Raw genomic sequence first — 16365 nt, forward strand, 5'->3', positions numbered from 1 at the left:
CTTTACTTCCGCTTTGCTTACTGATCCGCTACACTTACGAATCCGCTTTTACTTCTTCATTCCCGGTTCATGATTCGTGATCCATCCAACTTACCAATACGCTCCACTTAGACTTTGCTTATTGATCATTCCGTTAGCTATCCGTAGTATATAAACCTTTGTATATGCGCTGTAGTAGATCAGTTCGAATATCATCTTAGATTGCACTCATTCCGTCTGGACTCTGAGTCCCTCCGTTATCCATCCGGACTTGAGTACGCTACTCTTGTCTACTCCGAGACTTAGGATAGATTCCTATAGTCTACATATCCGCCTCTGTCTTCGGACAGTCCTCACCCGTTAGTTTCTAGTCCGGATCCGATCCGGATTGGCCGTTACTCTATACACGCGATACTTTAGCTCTCTGAAATAAGGGGCAAGACTCGGAAGGGGCACACGCAGCTGAGGCCGACCCCTCGGATCCGATACTACTTGAGTACGGTCTTAACACCTGGCACCAGAGTAACTTCTTCTCTAGTTCACACCAGCTTTCTCTAATGTCACGGTGGAGGTGTGCTTTCCTGGCTGTCGAGCTCTGTGCACAGGGAGAACATCGAGTGGTTCAGACACTCAAACATTTGACTGTAGAAGCGAGGATTCAAGGGAATGAGAGGAAACCATGGATGAGCTCCATATGCCCAATGAGTGGTGAGGGGTAAAGTGGTGTCATCTGGAGATGAGTTGTGATCATCCTGGGGGTCCCAGGCTGGCCCGTAAGGAATATCATCGGGAAGAGAAGTTGCAGTGAGGGAGGTGAATATCTTCTGCTCGCGCACAAAGATGTTGAGGTCGCTGGTCATGTTGTCAGATGCAGACTATGACAGGGTATCTCTCAAGGGTACAAACTGATGAGTTAGGGTGAGGAGGAGTAAGGACTATCTCAAGGGTACAAACCAATGAGTTAGTTTGATGATGATGGAGAGGAAAGGAGACCGACTTAAGTATCAGACACGACAATTGAATTATGTAATCATTCTACAATCTCTTTGAGTTCGATAGTACAAACTATCGAACTCATTATTCTTGTCTACATTTATTAAACGCCCCCCCCTTTCCAACATCTCATAGGTGGGCGACTTAGTCTCAAAATGACTGGATGCTGACATAAGATTATTTGGGACTATTTGTCGTGTCATCTCAAGTTTTGCCAAAGTCCTAACTACTCCCTTTACTAACTACCACTACACAACTGTTTGTACAGTTGTGTTATCTCACTTTTTTCGAGCTCAATGGTTGTACCGTCAAGCTCATTGTTCTATAATCCTTTGAGTTCGATAGTACAAACTATCAAGCTGTCTACACTCTACATATAACGCCCCTTTTCCGACAGTCTTATAGGTGGGCGACTTTGTCTCAAATAACTGGAATGCTGACATAAGATTATTTGTAGCTGTCTGTCATGCCATCTCAAATTTCATCAAATTTCTAACTACTCTTCTTTACTAGTGACTATACACAATCATTTCTACGGTTTGTGTTAGTATTATCTTACCCCTGATTGTTTTCAAGCTCGATGGTTTGTACCATTGAGATCATCGTTCTTTAATATCTTTGAGTTTTGATAGTTTGTACTATTGAGCACATCATTCTGTCTAGACTACACTGTCTACAATGTCTATGCTGTTGACATTCCATACCTCACAAAGTTCCAAAGTTATTCCTTTGATGATTCATTGTCATTTGGATGGGCAAGCTCTGCTTGCCTGTTCACCTAGTAAACTTGACGCCCGACAATGCGGGACATGTTCAGATTTGGATAATCCTTAAGAATACCCTCCACTAGACAATATGTAGGTGCACACGTGAAGGACCAATTGGTCACCCACATAAGTGCAAGCCTAGGTAAAGAACAATATGGCCGATTGCTGGAATTACTCTTGACTTTAATTGCTTCCAGCTCAATAGTTTGTACTATCAAGCTCATCGTTTCCATCATCCCCCCCCTCGGTAGTACCACAGTCCAAGTCTACACTCTTGACTTTCAACACTCTGACTCAATAGTTTGTGCTGTCGAGCTCATCGTTCCTTGTCGACATTTATTACGTTGTGAATATTGAATCCTTTCCAATGAGTGCTCTGATCACTCTTGTCCATATAGGCCCCCGTCCAATGACCTTTGTGTGACTACTTCATGGTACCGGAATTCTGTTGCTTCTGTTGGATTTGTGGTATGGTAATGTCCTATCACCCCTTGTCCTGCATCTGAATAGTATCCATATAGGCAATCACCTTGTACTTTGTCATTAGCAGTTGTCTCTGATGCCTTGTTCATGAGTTGCTTCATTTTCCCCTTGTTTTTTTTCTCTCATTTAAGTCCTCGCTATACCAGGAATCTACTTACTTACAATCACCGGTCACCCACATCCCCCATTCTTAATGCCCCCGGCCTGTGCAACTCTCAAACGATGCCATGTGCAAGGAGTGCATTGGCAAGGCAGATATGACAGAAGGAAGCACCACAAAAGGATGGCTCATGGCCGAATGTTCACCTCGCGTCTCATATCCTGCATGTAAAGTGGAATGTGCCACAGATAGCAGTGAGATTGTGATGTAGTATTTCTGTTGCCACCAATCTTTCTACATGCCACCATCACAGACAACCATCATACAGTTGTCACCATCACCCACAATCATTGGTTTGCTTGACCCTTGCCACAGATACTACTGGTCAATATTCCTTTGAGCTCAACAGTTTGTACTGCAAGCTCATTGCCAGCTGATTAACCCATTGTTGACAATCTAAATTGTTTTGTACCTTTCACACAGTACTTCCAAACATGACATAGTACCCTGTCCCGAAAAAAGGATGCAATCAGCGCACCGTGAAGGCATTGGTTATCCTTGATAACAGTGAATCCCAGATCCAACAGTGCTTTTGCTTGTTACTGCACTCTGGTAGCATTGATCATGTTGATCGTGAGCTACATTTACTTCATAAAGTTGTGCAAAATGCCAGTCGACAGACCAATATTGTCATTGCATGAAAAGAAGGCAATCAAAATCGCAGATAGATGTATTGGTAGCCCAGTTGAACAGTCACAAGCTGCCCAATGATGGACCTGTCGAGATCAATACCTGTAAGTGAGTGTGTGATCATCATGTCATCCTTTACTTATTGTTCAATAAATACCCTTCCACAAGCTCCATGATAATTCAGACGAAATAACCCAAATCATCCTCTTTCTTGGTGTCGCATACAGAGTCATTATGGGGGGTCAGTAGGAGTAGTTGCAATCTAATCATGAAGATCATTTCCATTGTTCTGTTTCTTGCATTCCAGAGGTCAGATAATGGCCTTAACTCCTCCCACACAAATATCCTGAAGCAGATCCCAATGACCTCAGAAAGTGCTGAGGCCAGATTCCATCTCAATGGAAAAACTGTCCCATATGCTGTCTGCAGCTGCCATTGCACCTATGCACCGACTTATGCACCAGGCTTGATGACCTCAGTATATCCTGAACGGTGCACACATCATCCTACACCCGCAACCAAATGTGGCAAGGCTTTGCTTGTTGGTGCTGATGGAGAATTGCGTCCCCAGGAAGATTTTCCTGTACCATGATTTCAAAGATTATCTGTTCAGTCTCCCTCTCTCTGTTAAGACTGTACTCAAGATGTCCTCGGATCCGAGGGCTTTGGCCTCAGCTCGTGCACTGTGCCCCTTTCCCGAGTCTTGCCCCTTATTTCAGAGTACTGAAGTATTGTGTCTAGTGAGACGGATAGTATCATAATGGATCTGTTAAGGCTTCCGGATATCGGACGTATAGAGTAACGGCTAATCCAGATCGGATCCGAACTAGAAACTAACGGATGAGGACTGTCTGAAGACAGAGGCGAAGATACAGACTATAGGAATCAATCCTAAGTCTCAGAGTAGACAAGAGTATCGTACTCAAGTCCAGATGGATAACAGAGGGACTTAGAGTCCAGACGGAATGAGTGCAATCTAAGATGATATTTGAACTGATCTACTACAGCACATGTACAAGGGTTTATATACTACAGATATAACTACTACGGAATGATCAATAAGCAAAGGCACGAGGCTATGTACAAAGTATAAGCAAAGTATGTGCACAGTGTATTGGTAAGTCGGATGGATCACGAATCATGAACTGGGAATGAAGTATAAGTTAAAGCGGTGTGATGACAAGATATGGCTGGGCTGTAGGTAAAAGCATCAAACCAAATATATGAGTCTCCTGCTCTCCTAGCTGCTACTCTTGCTAGCAAGAACGTTCAACCCTAAAGGATCTCTGACTAGGCTCAGGCTCAAAGAAAGAGAGTGGAGAAGGTACTCCAAGTCAAGGTAAGAAAACTATGTTCCAGGAGCTATCTGGTGAGCTGAGGGAGCTACAACTAGGAAAGCTACAACTAGGGGATGCTACTAAATAACCCAAGTGAATGGGGGAGCAACCAAAGAACTGGAAACAGGGAAAACTAGGTAATGACTGTAGAGTCCTAGGTAAAGGGAAGATGATTATGTAAGCAGCAAAAAGTGCGAACCTAATCTAAGGAAAGTGTCAATAAGAGATGCATAGTGAAAAGTGCCTCTGCAATGCCACAGAAAGTTTGAACACCACAGCGGATCAGTAAGCATAGCGGAAGTAAAGGATAGCCGGAATACCGGTGTACAGGAATACTGAAAGGAGATGAATGATAGTTAGAGTTATATGAACAGGACATGAATAAGAATCAGATCGGATCTGTACCCAGATATATGGTATATGACACTCTCGCAGAGATACTGAGGCCATGATGGATCAGGCATGCAACGATCTCATGGACTCCATTGATTCCCCTCATTCGTCCTTCGTCAAAACCCCCTTTGAGCTCAATTTCTCCATCAGTTCAGTGGTCCTCAGCCAGGCTCACTTTTTGTTGATAGAGGAGGAGGAAGGACGCTATGCCTTCACTCTTCATGTGGATTTTTTCACTCTGGAAGGTCTGAATATCCGCAGAGCTAGTACATCATGCAGAATCATCTCTATGATGTGCTTAAATTTACCATTGGATATCAGATACAAATTGGAGAACATGTATCTTGCGGGTATCATCCCAGGTCCGAAGCAGCCGTCACTAGAGAATCTCAACCACTACATCCAAACCGCTTATCAATGATTTGGTAGATGCATGGCAGCATGGTATTAGGTTCTCCAAAACTGCTTGTTATCCCCACAGCCGGCTTAATTGTAGCACTGTTGCTCTTGTCGTTTGCGACCTTCCTGTTGCTCGTCATATTGCCTCTATGGCTGGAGTCGGCAGTCACTTCTACTGCAGTGCGTGCAATTGTTATCACAAGTCTACCTGTGGAAGAGTAGACTTCAAGAAGTGGGGAACCTGTCATATACCATATATCCGGTTACAGATCCGATCCAGATCCGATGAACATATCCGTCGTCTGGTCCACAGATCCGCTTTGATTCTTATTTCATTTCCTGTTCATATAACTCTAACTATCGTTCATCTCCTTTCGGTATTCCTGTACACCGGTATACCGGTTATCCTTTACTTCCGCTATGCTTACTGATCCGCTATGCTTACTGATCCGCTACACTTACGAATCCGCTTTTACTTGTACTTCATTCCCGGTTCATGATTCGTGATCCATCCAACTTACCAATACGCTCCACTTAGACTTTGCTTATACTTTCGTACATAGCCTCGCACCTTTGCTTATTGATCATTCCGTTAGCTATCCGTAGTATATAAACCTTTGTATATGCGCTGTAGTAGATCAGTTCGAATATCATCTTAGATTGCACTCATTCCGTCTGGACTCTGAGTCCCTCCGTTATCCATCCGGACTTGAGTACGCTACTCTTGTCTACTCCGAGACTTAGGATAGATTCCTATAGTCTACATATCCGCCTCTGTCTTCGGACAGTCCTCACCCGTTAGTTTCTAGTCCGGATCCGATCCGGATTGGCCGTTACTCTATATACGCGATACTTTAGCTCTCTGAAATAAGGGGCAAGACTCGGGAAAGGGGCACAGCGCACGAGCTGAGGCCTGAAGCCCTTCGGATCCGATACTACTTGAGTACGGTCTTAACAGAACCTCATGATAGAGCAACACTGCGAAAATATGCTGAGTAGTGGAGAGATGCCGCTACATCCTCTGAATGTGCAAGACTGTTCAAGGCTCATGGTGTGCGCACTTCCAAACTCTGGCGTTTACCATACTGGGATCCCTCCCGACAACTTGTCATTAATCCAATGCACTGCATATGGGAAGGTTTGGTCCAACACCACACCTGAAATCTGCTTGGTTTGACTTCAGAGTCAACCACATTGATGTCGTCCTCCCCGGCATTTGCATGTGACTTTGGTGAAGTACCTTCTGAGACAATGACAGCCAAGGAGGTAACACAGATATCTGCAATTCGCACCCTCCTCTTATCTCATATAGGCTCTGGCGGTGATAAGCAAGTGGAGGAATGCTTTGACAAGCTGAAAAACTCTCTGTCTCACAAAAATTCAGGACTGTTGTGGTTTGCCTGCAATTCTTTGTATTGTATACCCCAGAAAGTTGGCAGAACGCTGAAGATTGACTATGTCAAGGCTCTTCTTAATATTGGGTAAGCTCTTCACCGTGAGGCTTCTTGCCTTCAGTTTTTCAATATGTACTTCACAGCGTTGTGGACAACCTTTAGCTGCCCCTCAAAAAGTTCGTTCATTCGAGACAGCAAAGGTACTTGAATGAATCTGTGACGTCATCCATGATATGACCACCCCTACTTGGCTTGGTTCAGTCCCCAAGAATTCAGAGAGGCATCTGCTGGAACAATTAAGGCTGATGAGTGGCAATCCCTTATCACGGTCTACCTTCCCATCGCCCTCGTGAGCTTGTGGGGAGCTTGGTACCTCACATTCTTCTGACAAACAGGCTGTTTGCCTCAGAACTATTCTTGATCACACTATGGAATTAGTCTGCACAGTGTATCTTGCTTGTGTGAGAACAATGATGGCAAGAAGGGTTCAAGCCTATTGCTCACATATCACTGCTTATGTCGGAGAGTTACAGAAAATTCATCCCACCTTCTCTCTGCAACCAAATCACCATGCATCTTTCCACATATATGACTATCTGCTCCTATTCAGGCCCGCCCACTCATGGTGGTGTTTTCCTTTTGAACGTCTGATTGGAATTTTACAATGCCTTCCAGTGAATCACAAATTTGGTATGTCCTTGTCAAAACACGAATGAGAAAGTTGGACTTATGTTCTTTTAGGGGAGCTTGAAAACACAATGCTTCTTTTGTATATCAAAGCTGCAAGACTTCACTCTTGGCTCACTAGAACAGACTGTCCACCTGCTATTCAAGAGTGTGGGGTCCTGTTTGATCGAGCCTTTAACCCCAAAAGTGCTATGAATTCTGTCCACAAGCTTGCCAAAGATCCTATGAATGATGTCATGCAGGTTGCCGACTGTGCAATGAGTAGTGCAGTGCCTGAAGACCTATATACCCTCATCAGACAACGAACAGCAGTATTATGCGCCATACTCAAGTTCGATGGTGTTATCTACAGTAGGGTGTCTACACACTTGGGGAACAGCCAAATTTTCTTCTATCCTCATGGAGATTGGTCATTAACCCCTGTTCCTGCCAGTATCAAATATATCTATGCTATGCTGACAGGAGAGTTATTATTTGCTGTACAGCGACATCTCCCACTCACCCCTATACTGTTGATCCCTTCCCAATTTATCCTGATTTTCTGGCAAAATTGTACTTGACAGACCTCGAAAATCGCCTTGAAAATGCCAAGGTTTCATGGGTCATCAGTCACTTTGCGTGATGGAGGGTTTCTGACTGTCATGCAGTGATTTTATCCTTATCTTGCGACTGAAACTACCTACCACACACCACTATTGATGTTTCCTCCTAACTCGACTTGTAGATTTCAGTCTATATAAATTTATTTATTTAATCTCTTGCATTTTTGCAGGTTGGTGAGTGGGTGAAGGGCAGGCAATGATTGGGTGATATATTTAATCTGAAGACAAAACTTGAAGTTTTGTCATCACATTTTGTTGCTGCCGTGAACTTGAAGTTTTTGGCAGCATCCAATTGTTTGACACAACTTAACACAGTAGTCATGGACCAAACTTCAAGTCATTGTCCCAAACTAAATGTCATAATAAAACTTTAAATTCAAGCAGACACTTAAATTCCGACTATATTTTTTATTGTTGGTGATGTATGGTCAGTGCAAAAATGATCGCCAAAGCTTAATATTTTGAATTTCGCACAAATACTGGCGAAATTTGAAGTTATGTACCCATATTTATGTTAGCTTAAATTTTAAAAATGTTCTTTACATTCTGGACAACATTAAAACTATCTTAAATATCACTAACCCCGTTGTGTATCTTAAGTCTCGTATGGCAAGGTTAAATCATTCTTGATTAGACAAATTTTCGTGTTTACCAAGATATTTGTACACTAAGTTTGCTGTTGTGCTTTTCGAATGGGTTGCTTATAGGGTGGAAATACGAACTCATAGCAGAGTTCAAGTTTATGTTCCATCTATGCCTAGTGCAAGGGTGTCTCCTCCTCCACTCTTCACTCTCTTGCTGTCCGTTGGCAATAACTCGAAATCCAGACTTGCTCCCCGACCTACCTCCTGCAAACGCTGCAGGGCTTGCTTATGCTTTAACCTCCCTAATTCTCTCTTGGTAATGCCCCCGTCATTTGATCCACCATCTGGGGTTGCCGCATCATCGATACCCATCTCAGGCAAGTCCTGGGTCCTGTCCTCAGCCTCAGCTTCGAAATGCTTGGGAAGCGCCAAGAGATCAGAGTACAAGTCCAGAACTTTGAGATCAGCTTGAGTGGCTAGGATTCTGGTCATAATTGAGTCTGAAGTAGAAATGATACAGATTTACCGGGCAGAGTACAAGAGTTGAGCGCCAAAGCTAATGGCGGAGGATGGCTTGCCGTGAACTGTTAATAATAACACTGTGAGTAGCCGATTGGTTTGGTAAGAGAGAAAGTAGGTAACATTGTCTGGTGTCCATCGTCGTACTTCAACCAAATTCGAGTCACCGCCTTCGCCCTTGCGGCTCCGGCCTCCTTGTGAAGATCGATCAGTATCAAGTAAAACCCAAACAGACCCATCGTCTTCCAGGGTGAAGTCAATGATAGGTTTATAGAATGGTTCGTGCCGTATACAAGTCTCGCAGTTGTCGTCCATTGAAAACCAGAAGATAGCAGTAGCCCTGTCCGATATCATTAGCTGGCGCAATATGCGACATATAACACCTACCCGACCACACTGAACACGATTCTTGGCGCTAGCGAGGGGATAGATGCCACCCTGTGCACCACAAACACAACCTCGCTATCCTCTGTCGACGCTTCTCCAGGTCGTCTCTCAGGCACTGCAGAATCTTGGCTTTCGTCTACGTCGCCGTCGTCAGCACTTCGTTTCTTTTTGCGTCTCCCTTTATTCTTTCTTCGTCCTCCTTTTCCTTCAGTTGGCTCTATATCATCGTCTTCATCCTTCCATTCCCTTGTCTTTTTAGGCGCCCTTACCGCGATGAAGGGTTGAACGGCAGAAAAGACATCGATGTCACGTAGTAGTTTCCCGTTCATCCAATCCCATAGTTTTAACACGGAATCTCCACCACCAGAGATGAGCGTCCCTGGAGAAAACGAAGGAATATGAATTGCAGAAACATATCTGAATCGTGTGGTATTAGGGTTTCCGAGCTCAAATAGAACAAGACTTCGCACTTTTGATGACCGAGGCAGTAGCTCTCGATCGTGTATCCCTGGGGGTACCAGCTGACTCTAATATGTTCGTCCCTATCGGCAGTCACGATGTACTGCCTGTCGGCGGTCATCAAAAATGTAGTCAGGAGGGAAGCGTGACCAAGGATGAGTTCTCCGCCAGAGGGATTTTCATGAGATGAAAGAGCGTCACGCGTATACCCACTTGATGATTCGTTTGAGCTTGGATGCAGCTGATAACTAGGGAACGAAAAGTTACTGTGGGATATTGTTTGGTATCGAACATTCCTACCGGAATATGTCACCGAACTTGTCTGCAACGAGTATGTCTTTGTTATCCGCAAAATTAATATATGTTGGCTTCTTCGGCAGCACTCTGCGCTGCCTTCAGGACAGCGAAAGGCTAGAGCGATAGAAATACATACCTTGAACTGAGGAGTTTTAGGTCATCAACTTGCCAGGTCTTGAGCTTCTTATCATCTCCTGAAGTTGCGAGGAACTTTCCGCAATCACTCAACGCGGCACAACGGATGGGTCCCGATGTGATTCGATCTTCCTCACATTTCGCGGTTGAATGTAGGACATCACCCGTGCTGAAAAGGAGTAAGTGTCGGAATGTAAACAATAAAAAACCTGCTACTCAGTGTCAAGGACTTGTATGTGAGGTCCTGCGATGACGATGGATTGCTTTGACTGCCAAAATAAACGGGTGTAAGGGTATCGAGACATGTCAAATGTTGAACCTCGAAGATTATCTGGTGTAGGAGCATCCGAGTACCGACGGCCCGACATGCAACTTGAACAATTTCTTAAACCACCTAAGACTGCAACTAATTTTGAAGACATCATCGTTGCGAATCATGCGTACGGCGAGTCCAATCACTTCTCGTCCCTTGGACCTGGTCTACTTCGCCTTTTTCCTGGTACGTCAAATCAGCTGTTATACATCCTACATACTTGACGGAAATAGGTTCATATACCCGCAACTCTGCTCATTGATCTGCAAGCCCTGTACCCTCCGTCGTTAACACCGTATTTCATACGCGCTCTCCCACAATTATATGTCCAAATGTCGAACGACCCGTTGATTGGGAACGTCTTGGGCATGTTGGGAGATAGCCAGCCTTTTGTTTGGTTCAAGACCTTCCTTGCAGTTGAAGCGTATGAGTGTCTGACTAAATATTGTTTCGCATCCTAAACCGCATCTATATACGCAGCCTCTTTCAACTTCCTGTCTTCGTACTCGGAGCAAGAGGCCTTTGGCGAGGTGAGACATCCCTGAATTGTATCTGCTCAAACGTGAATGTGTGGCTAATCAGCAATCAGATTCGCGATCCATCTACGTGCTTCTCCTCATATACGCCGCATCCACCACCACCACAACTTTACCGTGCCTGTCTGTCTTGATGACAACGCCCACAACCAGTGCGCAGACCATAACTGACAAAGTAGTTTCTGTGACAACTTCTCAACGCTTCCTACTGTTATCGAGCTACATTCCGTTCTTCATCATACCCTTCATAATGACGATCGACATGGCTTCTCGCCTGTCCAAACTGGTCATGACGGCGATGGACGCCGCTGATGACAAGAAGTTGTCATAATATTATCATAATGCAGTTCAATGTTTCCTTTCGAACCTTTAAATTGTCAGCTACGGATAACTATATTCTCGTCCAGTTTTTTTACTGCTTCAATCAACAGATTGTAATATGGAAATCACGGGTGTAAGAGGTGGTAATCTAGAATACAACTTGTGGCACCGCAACTCGTCAATTTATTGACCCACTCAAACACAAAGGAATTCCTTCAGGATGGGATCCCGCAACTCGAACAGGCAGTCAAAAGGTGTCGGCTGGCTGTTGCATAAGTTATCAGCATACCACAGGATGGAAATATGTGATGGCGCACGATGTAAAGGTTGACGTATATGACAATGGCGGATGAGTCTCTGCTTCATTTACGTTTGTCGCAGGACTGATCTTAAATAAGAGGAGGGCATGGGTAATGAACATGAAAGTTTCGGCGTTGGCAAAGTGAACACCAGGGCAGGACCTAAATAAACCACGTCTGCAAGCTAATTCAAGCAAAAAGGGAGTGAAATGACCGTCTTCCGAAACCAAAGGTAAATTGCCTCGGATCTTTGACCGTCCCAGAAAGGTGCCGATCGGGATTAAAGACTTCGGCGTCTTGGTATATCTCGGGGTCATGGGTCATAGACCTATCTCACATGTGGGCTGCATCTGCTAATAAAACGAAAAAAGACTCACCAGACGTTGCACATGATCCAAGACTTACGAGGAATACGATAGCCCTCGTATTCATCTTCTTCCATCGGGCTATGTGGAACAAGATTAATGACGGGATTAAATCTATGTATTTCTTTGATGAGCGCCTCGATGTAAGGAAGCGAAGCCTGATCATCTACGGTGGGAAGCCTATGGTGTCCGACCAAGTTGACAAGTTCAGCATGAGCCTTTTCCTGAATGTCCTGAAACACGACCATAAGAAGAATGAACGACATGAGAAAAGCAGATGTCTGTTATACACAGTCTCTGCGTCAGCAAAGTGTGAGTAACCCAGCAAACTACTTACAGTGTCGGTTGCAGCTGATCCAAAGCAAAGAAAAATAGTGAATATGACGAAGGGGTGATGCGAGCATCTTACCTCCATATACGCTTCCGGCGGTGTGCATGAGGACCTGCTCTTCAAAGGGCGACAAACAATTAACCATCGAGGTTAAATGGCGGGCAACAAATGATGGCGGAGCAGTGCCATTGAGCTGACCAGTGCGTTTATAGGGATTTTTAGTATAGGCGCGTGTGATAGTCGTAATACTACGCACGACAGCTAAACGGGTTGCAGTATAAGGCTCTTGCGTGCATCTTTCGAACCTCGATCTCGCAGTCAATGCCCATCTCTTGAAGTGCATGCCTGGTAACCAAGTTGGGAGGTATTTCACTGTTGCGAAGTAAGGTTAATACAGTACAATACAGTATGACTGATGTTAATAGACGAACAGAACGGCAAAGAATCTACTATCCATCCAGGCTGAAGTGCCATCCCAGTGTCGAAGTTGATTTCTTCTGCCATGCGAACATAATCTTCGGATAATTTGCGACCGTAGGTGAAGCGAAGCACAAGAGAGGCAACGTGTCTGCGTACTTCACTCAGTGAAATCAGAGTTACGGAATTGGTCGACACCTTACGACTTGACGTGGCTCATCCAATGCTCTGGATGATCGACCAAGAGCTTCATCACATGTTTACACTCTTCTACTAACATGGGATTCCACTCGTTTCTTGCGCCAGTGCCCAGTGATGCGTGGAGTAGTTTCCTTGATGCCCGAAGTTTGTTACCATAGTATGTAAATCCGACATTATTCTGACGGCCAATCAAGTCGGCCATCGGCCAAGTGGGGCGATCAGCATAAATCTTGGATCGCTTTTCTAACAAATCCTCAGCCACACGAGCACCATTGAGCACAACGATATCGCGGGCCGAACACTCGAAGGTATATGACGGCGCCTTCATTGAATTGTTAGTTACAATCTGCTTACAAGTCATTTACGTTGAACGCACCCCATTTGTGAGACCATTGCGAGTATACTTTCCAAGGCTCTGCTTGGAGTGCACGAGAAATGCCTCCTCCAAAGAACGAGCGCGGGCCTGCGCGACAGCACTACGTTAGTCACAAGTTGGCAACACTGGTGGCACCGCCGTGATCATATCAACTGACCTGGTGGCAATGGTTTCTGGGAGGCTCTTCGAACCAAAATTGAAGTCACTATGATTACGCTAGTTATGCTCAATGGAATTGCCCATTGGTCACTCAGACCCATTGTTGGAGCTTCCATGTCTGCACAACGTCTAGTCGAAATTTTGAGGGGAAGGACTCTCAACTAAAAGCGTAGTGTAAGGGCGTGGACCTGGCGCATTGAACTTATATAAATCATTGAGGCGTTCAATTCCTGTAGTAGGTGTGAGAATCAGTTATACCCGGTCCATATCTGTGTGTAGTATGATCTTACCTACAAATGCATGATGTAATGATATATATCCCAACTGCCTCTAGTAGAATCAGTGATTCGATGACCGGGGACTAATGACGAGACCGTGAGATAGCTATTTATGTAATATTCAGGCTTGGCGCAGCGCTGATCGATTGATCGCTGTTCTGAAACATCTGCGCAAAGTTCCATGTTACTAGGGTCACCGTACGTAGTCGTACCGTATGATAGATCTTGCCAGTGAGGTGCATCATTTCCTCATCTGCCAGGACTCTGGTTGATTCTTCCTTCTCGATAAACTCTATAAGGAAGTCAAACTAGTTCGCCATGTAGTAAACGTTTCATGACATGTCAACGTTACTGGCTCAAAGAACTTGGATCTGATCGCCGTGATTGATGTTGATGCCAGCCACTGTGTGCATGACCGTGCAAATACGTTCAAGCTATCTTTCCTTCATAAAGAGGGATTCGAGTCTGTTCAGTGAGTGTGCACACCCCACTCGAAGATGCCCACTTCAACTCAGTTCGAAAGTCTGATCACCAGTGATGACGTGTCCTACTCTTACTTTGATAGTGGCGAAGTCCCTGGAAATATATATACAACCTTGGTCTTCGTCCATGGCATGGGTTTCAACGGAGGTGCGATTACATTAGTACTCCATAAAGCCCTGCTGACTTATTCCTTATGCAGGTGTTTTCAGGAAGCTTTTCCCTCTAGCTACTGCGCGCCGTCTCCGCATAGTCAGCCTATACAGGCGTGATTATAATCCCACCACTAGCTTTCGTGATGCAGACTTGGCTAGTCTCGCCTCCGGTACGGTGGAGGGACAGGAGAATTTCCTTCGCAGTCAAGCGGTCGAAATTGCTACTTTCCTTGTTACGTTTGCCCGCGAGCAACGTATTCCCCCAGCGCAAGGTGCCAGTGGTGGAATTGCGCTCATGGGATGGTCTTTAGGGTCTCTGCACACTCATGCACTTGTGGCCTATCTCGATGCCTTGCCATCTAGTATTCTTTCTGACCTTGGAAAGTATCTCCATACTATGGTTTCTCACGGTAGGCGCACTCCATCTGCCATCATATCCGGGATATTGAACGGTGCCGCAGATGTGGGTGCGGTCAACATTGGTATACCCAATCCCCCAATCTACAATATAGACCTCTGGTTCGAACCCGATGTCGAGAAGAGATTCAATCTTTTCTACGAATGGGCGACGGCATACTTCCCGCACAAGAACGTCACTTCAGGAAACATTGATGACCTCGAGTTCAACGAATTCTCGAACAAAACTCACTCCATGCACGAGCTGTCTTCAGAGGAGCTCGCAGAGCTCACGTCTGCCAAGACTTTCGGTGCTTCAGACACACTCCTTCTCTATATTCAACCAGACGTATTCAATACCATGGCAAGACGTGCGATATTCAACACGGCCTTGGCGGAGAAATTCCTCCCCAACCTACGTGTCAGATACATGTGTGGTGGAGCGAGTCCTGGTGTTTTAGTGTGGGCGTTACATGAACTAAGGAAGTGTTTGGCTGACCCAAAGCCAATTTACGGGCTTGATGCCGAAAAGGCACGAGATGTTGAGTTCAATTTCCAGACTGGAGGAAACCACTTCGTTTTTTGGGACGAACCAGAAGTAGCCCTTGATCACTACATTGCTACCATCAATCTTTAGAAATAGTGGCTCCACTTAACTCCACATATTCAATTGTTCTTGAACTTCTACGTGATCTGTCGCAATGTGTAGTTCAGTGTGTTGCATTAAAAAGTTTACTCCTTGATTCAAATGCACGTCACGCAACACGTTTGCATATGGAAAGCTGGACAGCCGCGCTCCCTTAGTCAATGTCACGCGTCCGTGATAGGTGAAAGGACTTCGTGTACCTTCGAGTCATCAGTCGTATCTAAGCCTGCTTCGCATGAACGAGTTTCGCGTTGATCTCTCTATTGATATCTCCATTCAGTTGCCCGGGTCTTGCTGCGGCAATTGAAATCATGTTCCGCCCCGCATCAACACAAAACAGGAGCGCATGCAAACTATACACATCAGAATGATATGGCTCGGTCTGCCACTTTCAATTCTCCCACCTTTAGCTTTCGAATCATCCTCGGTCGCTTTGGAAGAGCTAACGACCGAAGGAGTGTTCATCGATGAGACTTCAGCGAGGCTGGGGAGGTTACATCATCTGCCTGACCGTCAGACTCACTGTCTTTAGCTTGCATGCATTCTTCTGGCCTCCAGCTCCATCAATGTTCCATTTGGTGGTGAATTCCAACAGTTTTTGGTTAGTCCGTCGAGAATCTAGGTTGGGTTTCTGAGACGATCCGCACGAAGCGTGAAGGTGAATTCTATTTCATGGACAGACTATCACATAAAAAGGAGGTTTCGGTGCAATGGCTGTGCCTAGTCAAGACGGAGCTCTGAGGATCTATACACTGCAAAAATGTTGTTAGCAGGTTTCGAACCGACTGCAAGAGAAACAGATTTTGATTCTGTTGTGGTAACCACTTGGTTAAGCTTTTAAGACCAATTAAGATAGCCTCCAAGGAATCCATCCATGAGTAAATGTC

At 45.0% G+C, this 16365-nt stretch overlaps 4 protein-coding genes across 4 annotated transcripts; 2 read left to right on the top strand and 2 right to left on the bottom strand.

The window, feature by feature from the left end:
* Positions 1 to 8435: 8435 nt before the first annotated feature.
* On the bottom strand, positions 8436 to 10596 carry DFJ58DRAFT_806843 (WD40-repeat-containing domain protein). The gene is made up of 8 exons (XM_041391202.1): positions 10422 to 10596; positions 10207 to 10374; positions 10074 to 10157; positions 9785 to 10021; positions 9315 to 9731; positions 9051 to 9267; positions 8935 to 8992; positions 8436 to 8884 (listed from the first exon to the last, which is right to left on the bottom strand). Exons 1-8 carry the CDS (start codon positions 10571 to 10573, stop codon positions 8565 to 8567), a joined length of 1653 nt encoding a protein of 550 aa, XP_041239757.1. The 5' UTR covers positions 10574 to 10596; the 3' UTR covers positions 8436 to 8564.
* A 45-nt stretch (positions 10597 to 10641) lies between these two features.
* On the top strand, positions 10642 to 11530 carry DFJ58DRAFT_855432 (transmembrane protein 6/97; the record flags this gene model as incomplete). Its single annotated transcript, XM_041393898.1, has 4 exons — positions 10642 to 10704; positions 10752 to 10948; positions 10999 to 11048; positions 11108 to 11530. 4 exons carry the CDS (start codon positions 10642 to 10644, stop codon positions 11383 to 11385), a joined length of 588 nt encoding a protein of 195 aa, XP_041239758.1. The 3' UTR covers positions 11386 to 11530.
* Positions 11398 to 13279, bottom strand: DFJ58DRAFT_59135 (cytochrome P450). Its single transcript, XM_041380824.1, has 9 exons — positions 12991 to 13279; positions 12802 to 12938; positions 12627 to 12742; positions 12449 to 12563; positions 12377 to 12390; positions 12052 to 12320; positions 11889 to 12002; positions 11693 to 11836; positions 11398 to 11640 (listed from the first exon to the last, which is right to left on the bottom strand). The coding sequence occupies exons 1-9, from the start codon at positions 13188 to 13190 to the stop codon at positions 11571 to 11573; spliced, it is 1179 nt and encodes a 392-aa protein (XP_041239759.1). The 5' UTR covers positions 13191 to 13279; the 3' UTR covers positions 11398 to 11570.
* Positions 13280 to 14298: 1019 nt separating this feature from the next.
* On the top strand, positions 14299 to 15469 carry DFJ58DRAFT_666083 (uncharacterized protein; the record flags this gene model as incomplete). The annotated part of the gene is made up of 3 exons (XM_041382540.1): positions 14299 to 14431; positions 14484 to 14846; positions 14898 to 15469. 3 exons carry the CDS (start codon positions 14299 to 14301, stop codon positions 15467 to 15469), a joined length of 1068 nt encoding a protein of 355 aa, XP_041239760.1.
* Between the last annotated feature and the right edge of the window lie 896 nt (positions 15470 to 16365).

This window comes from Suillus subalutaceus (assembly GCF_016647625.1).
Source record: "Suillus subalutaceus strain FC151 chromosome Unknown DFJ58scaffold_119, whole genome shotgun sequence".
NCBI classification, from domain to species: domain Eukaryota; kingdom Fungi; phylum Basidiomycota; class Agaricomycetes; order Boletales; family Suillaceae; genus Suillus; species Suillus subalutaceus.

Coding starts and splice junctions, on each gene's coding strand:
- DFJ58DRAFT_59135 (XM_041380824.1), bottom strand. CDS start 13,190: ATGGCCGACTTGATTGGCCGTCAGAATAATGTCGGATTTACATACTAT. Junction 12,003..12,051: donor TGGATCATGTGCAACGTCTG/GTGAGTCTTTTT, acceptor CATGTGAGATAG/GTCTATGACCCATGACCCCG. Junction 11,641..11,692: donor TATACGTCAACCTTTACATC/GTGCGCCATCAC, acceptor CTTATGCAACAG/CCAGCCGACACCTTTTGACT.
- DFJ58DRAFT_806843 (XM_041391202.1), bottom strand. CDS start 10,573: ATGTCGGGCCGTCGGTACTCGGATGCTCCTACACCAGATAATCTTCGA. Junction 10,022..10,073: donor AAGTTCGGTGACATATTCCG/GTAGGAATGTTC, acceptor TTCGTTCCCTAG/TTATCAGCTGCATCCAAGCT. Junction 9,732..9,784: donor TACTGCCTCGGTCATCAAAA/GTGCGAAGTCTT, acceptor CACACGATTCAG/ATATGTTTCTGCAATTCATA.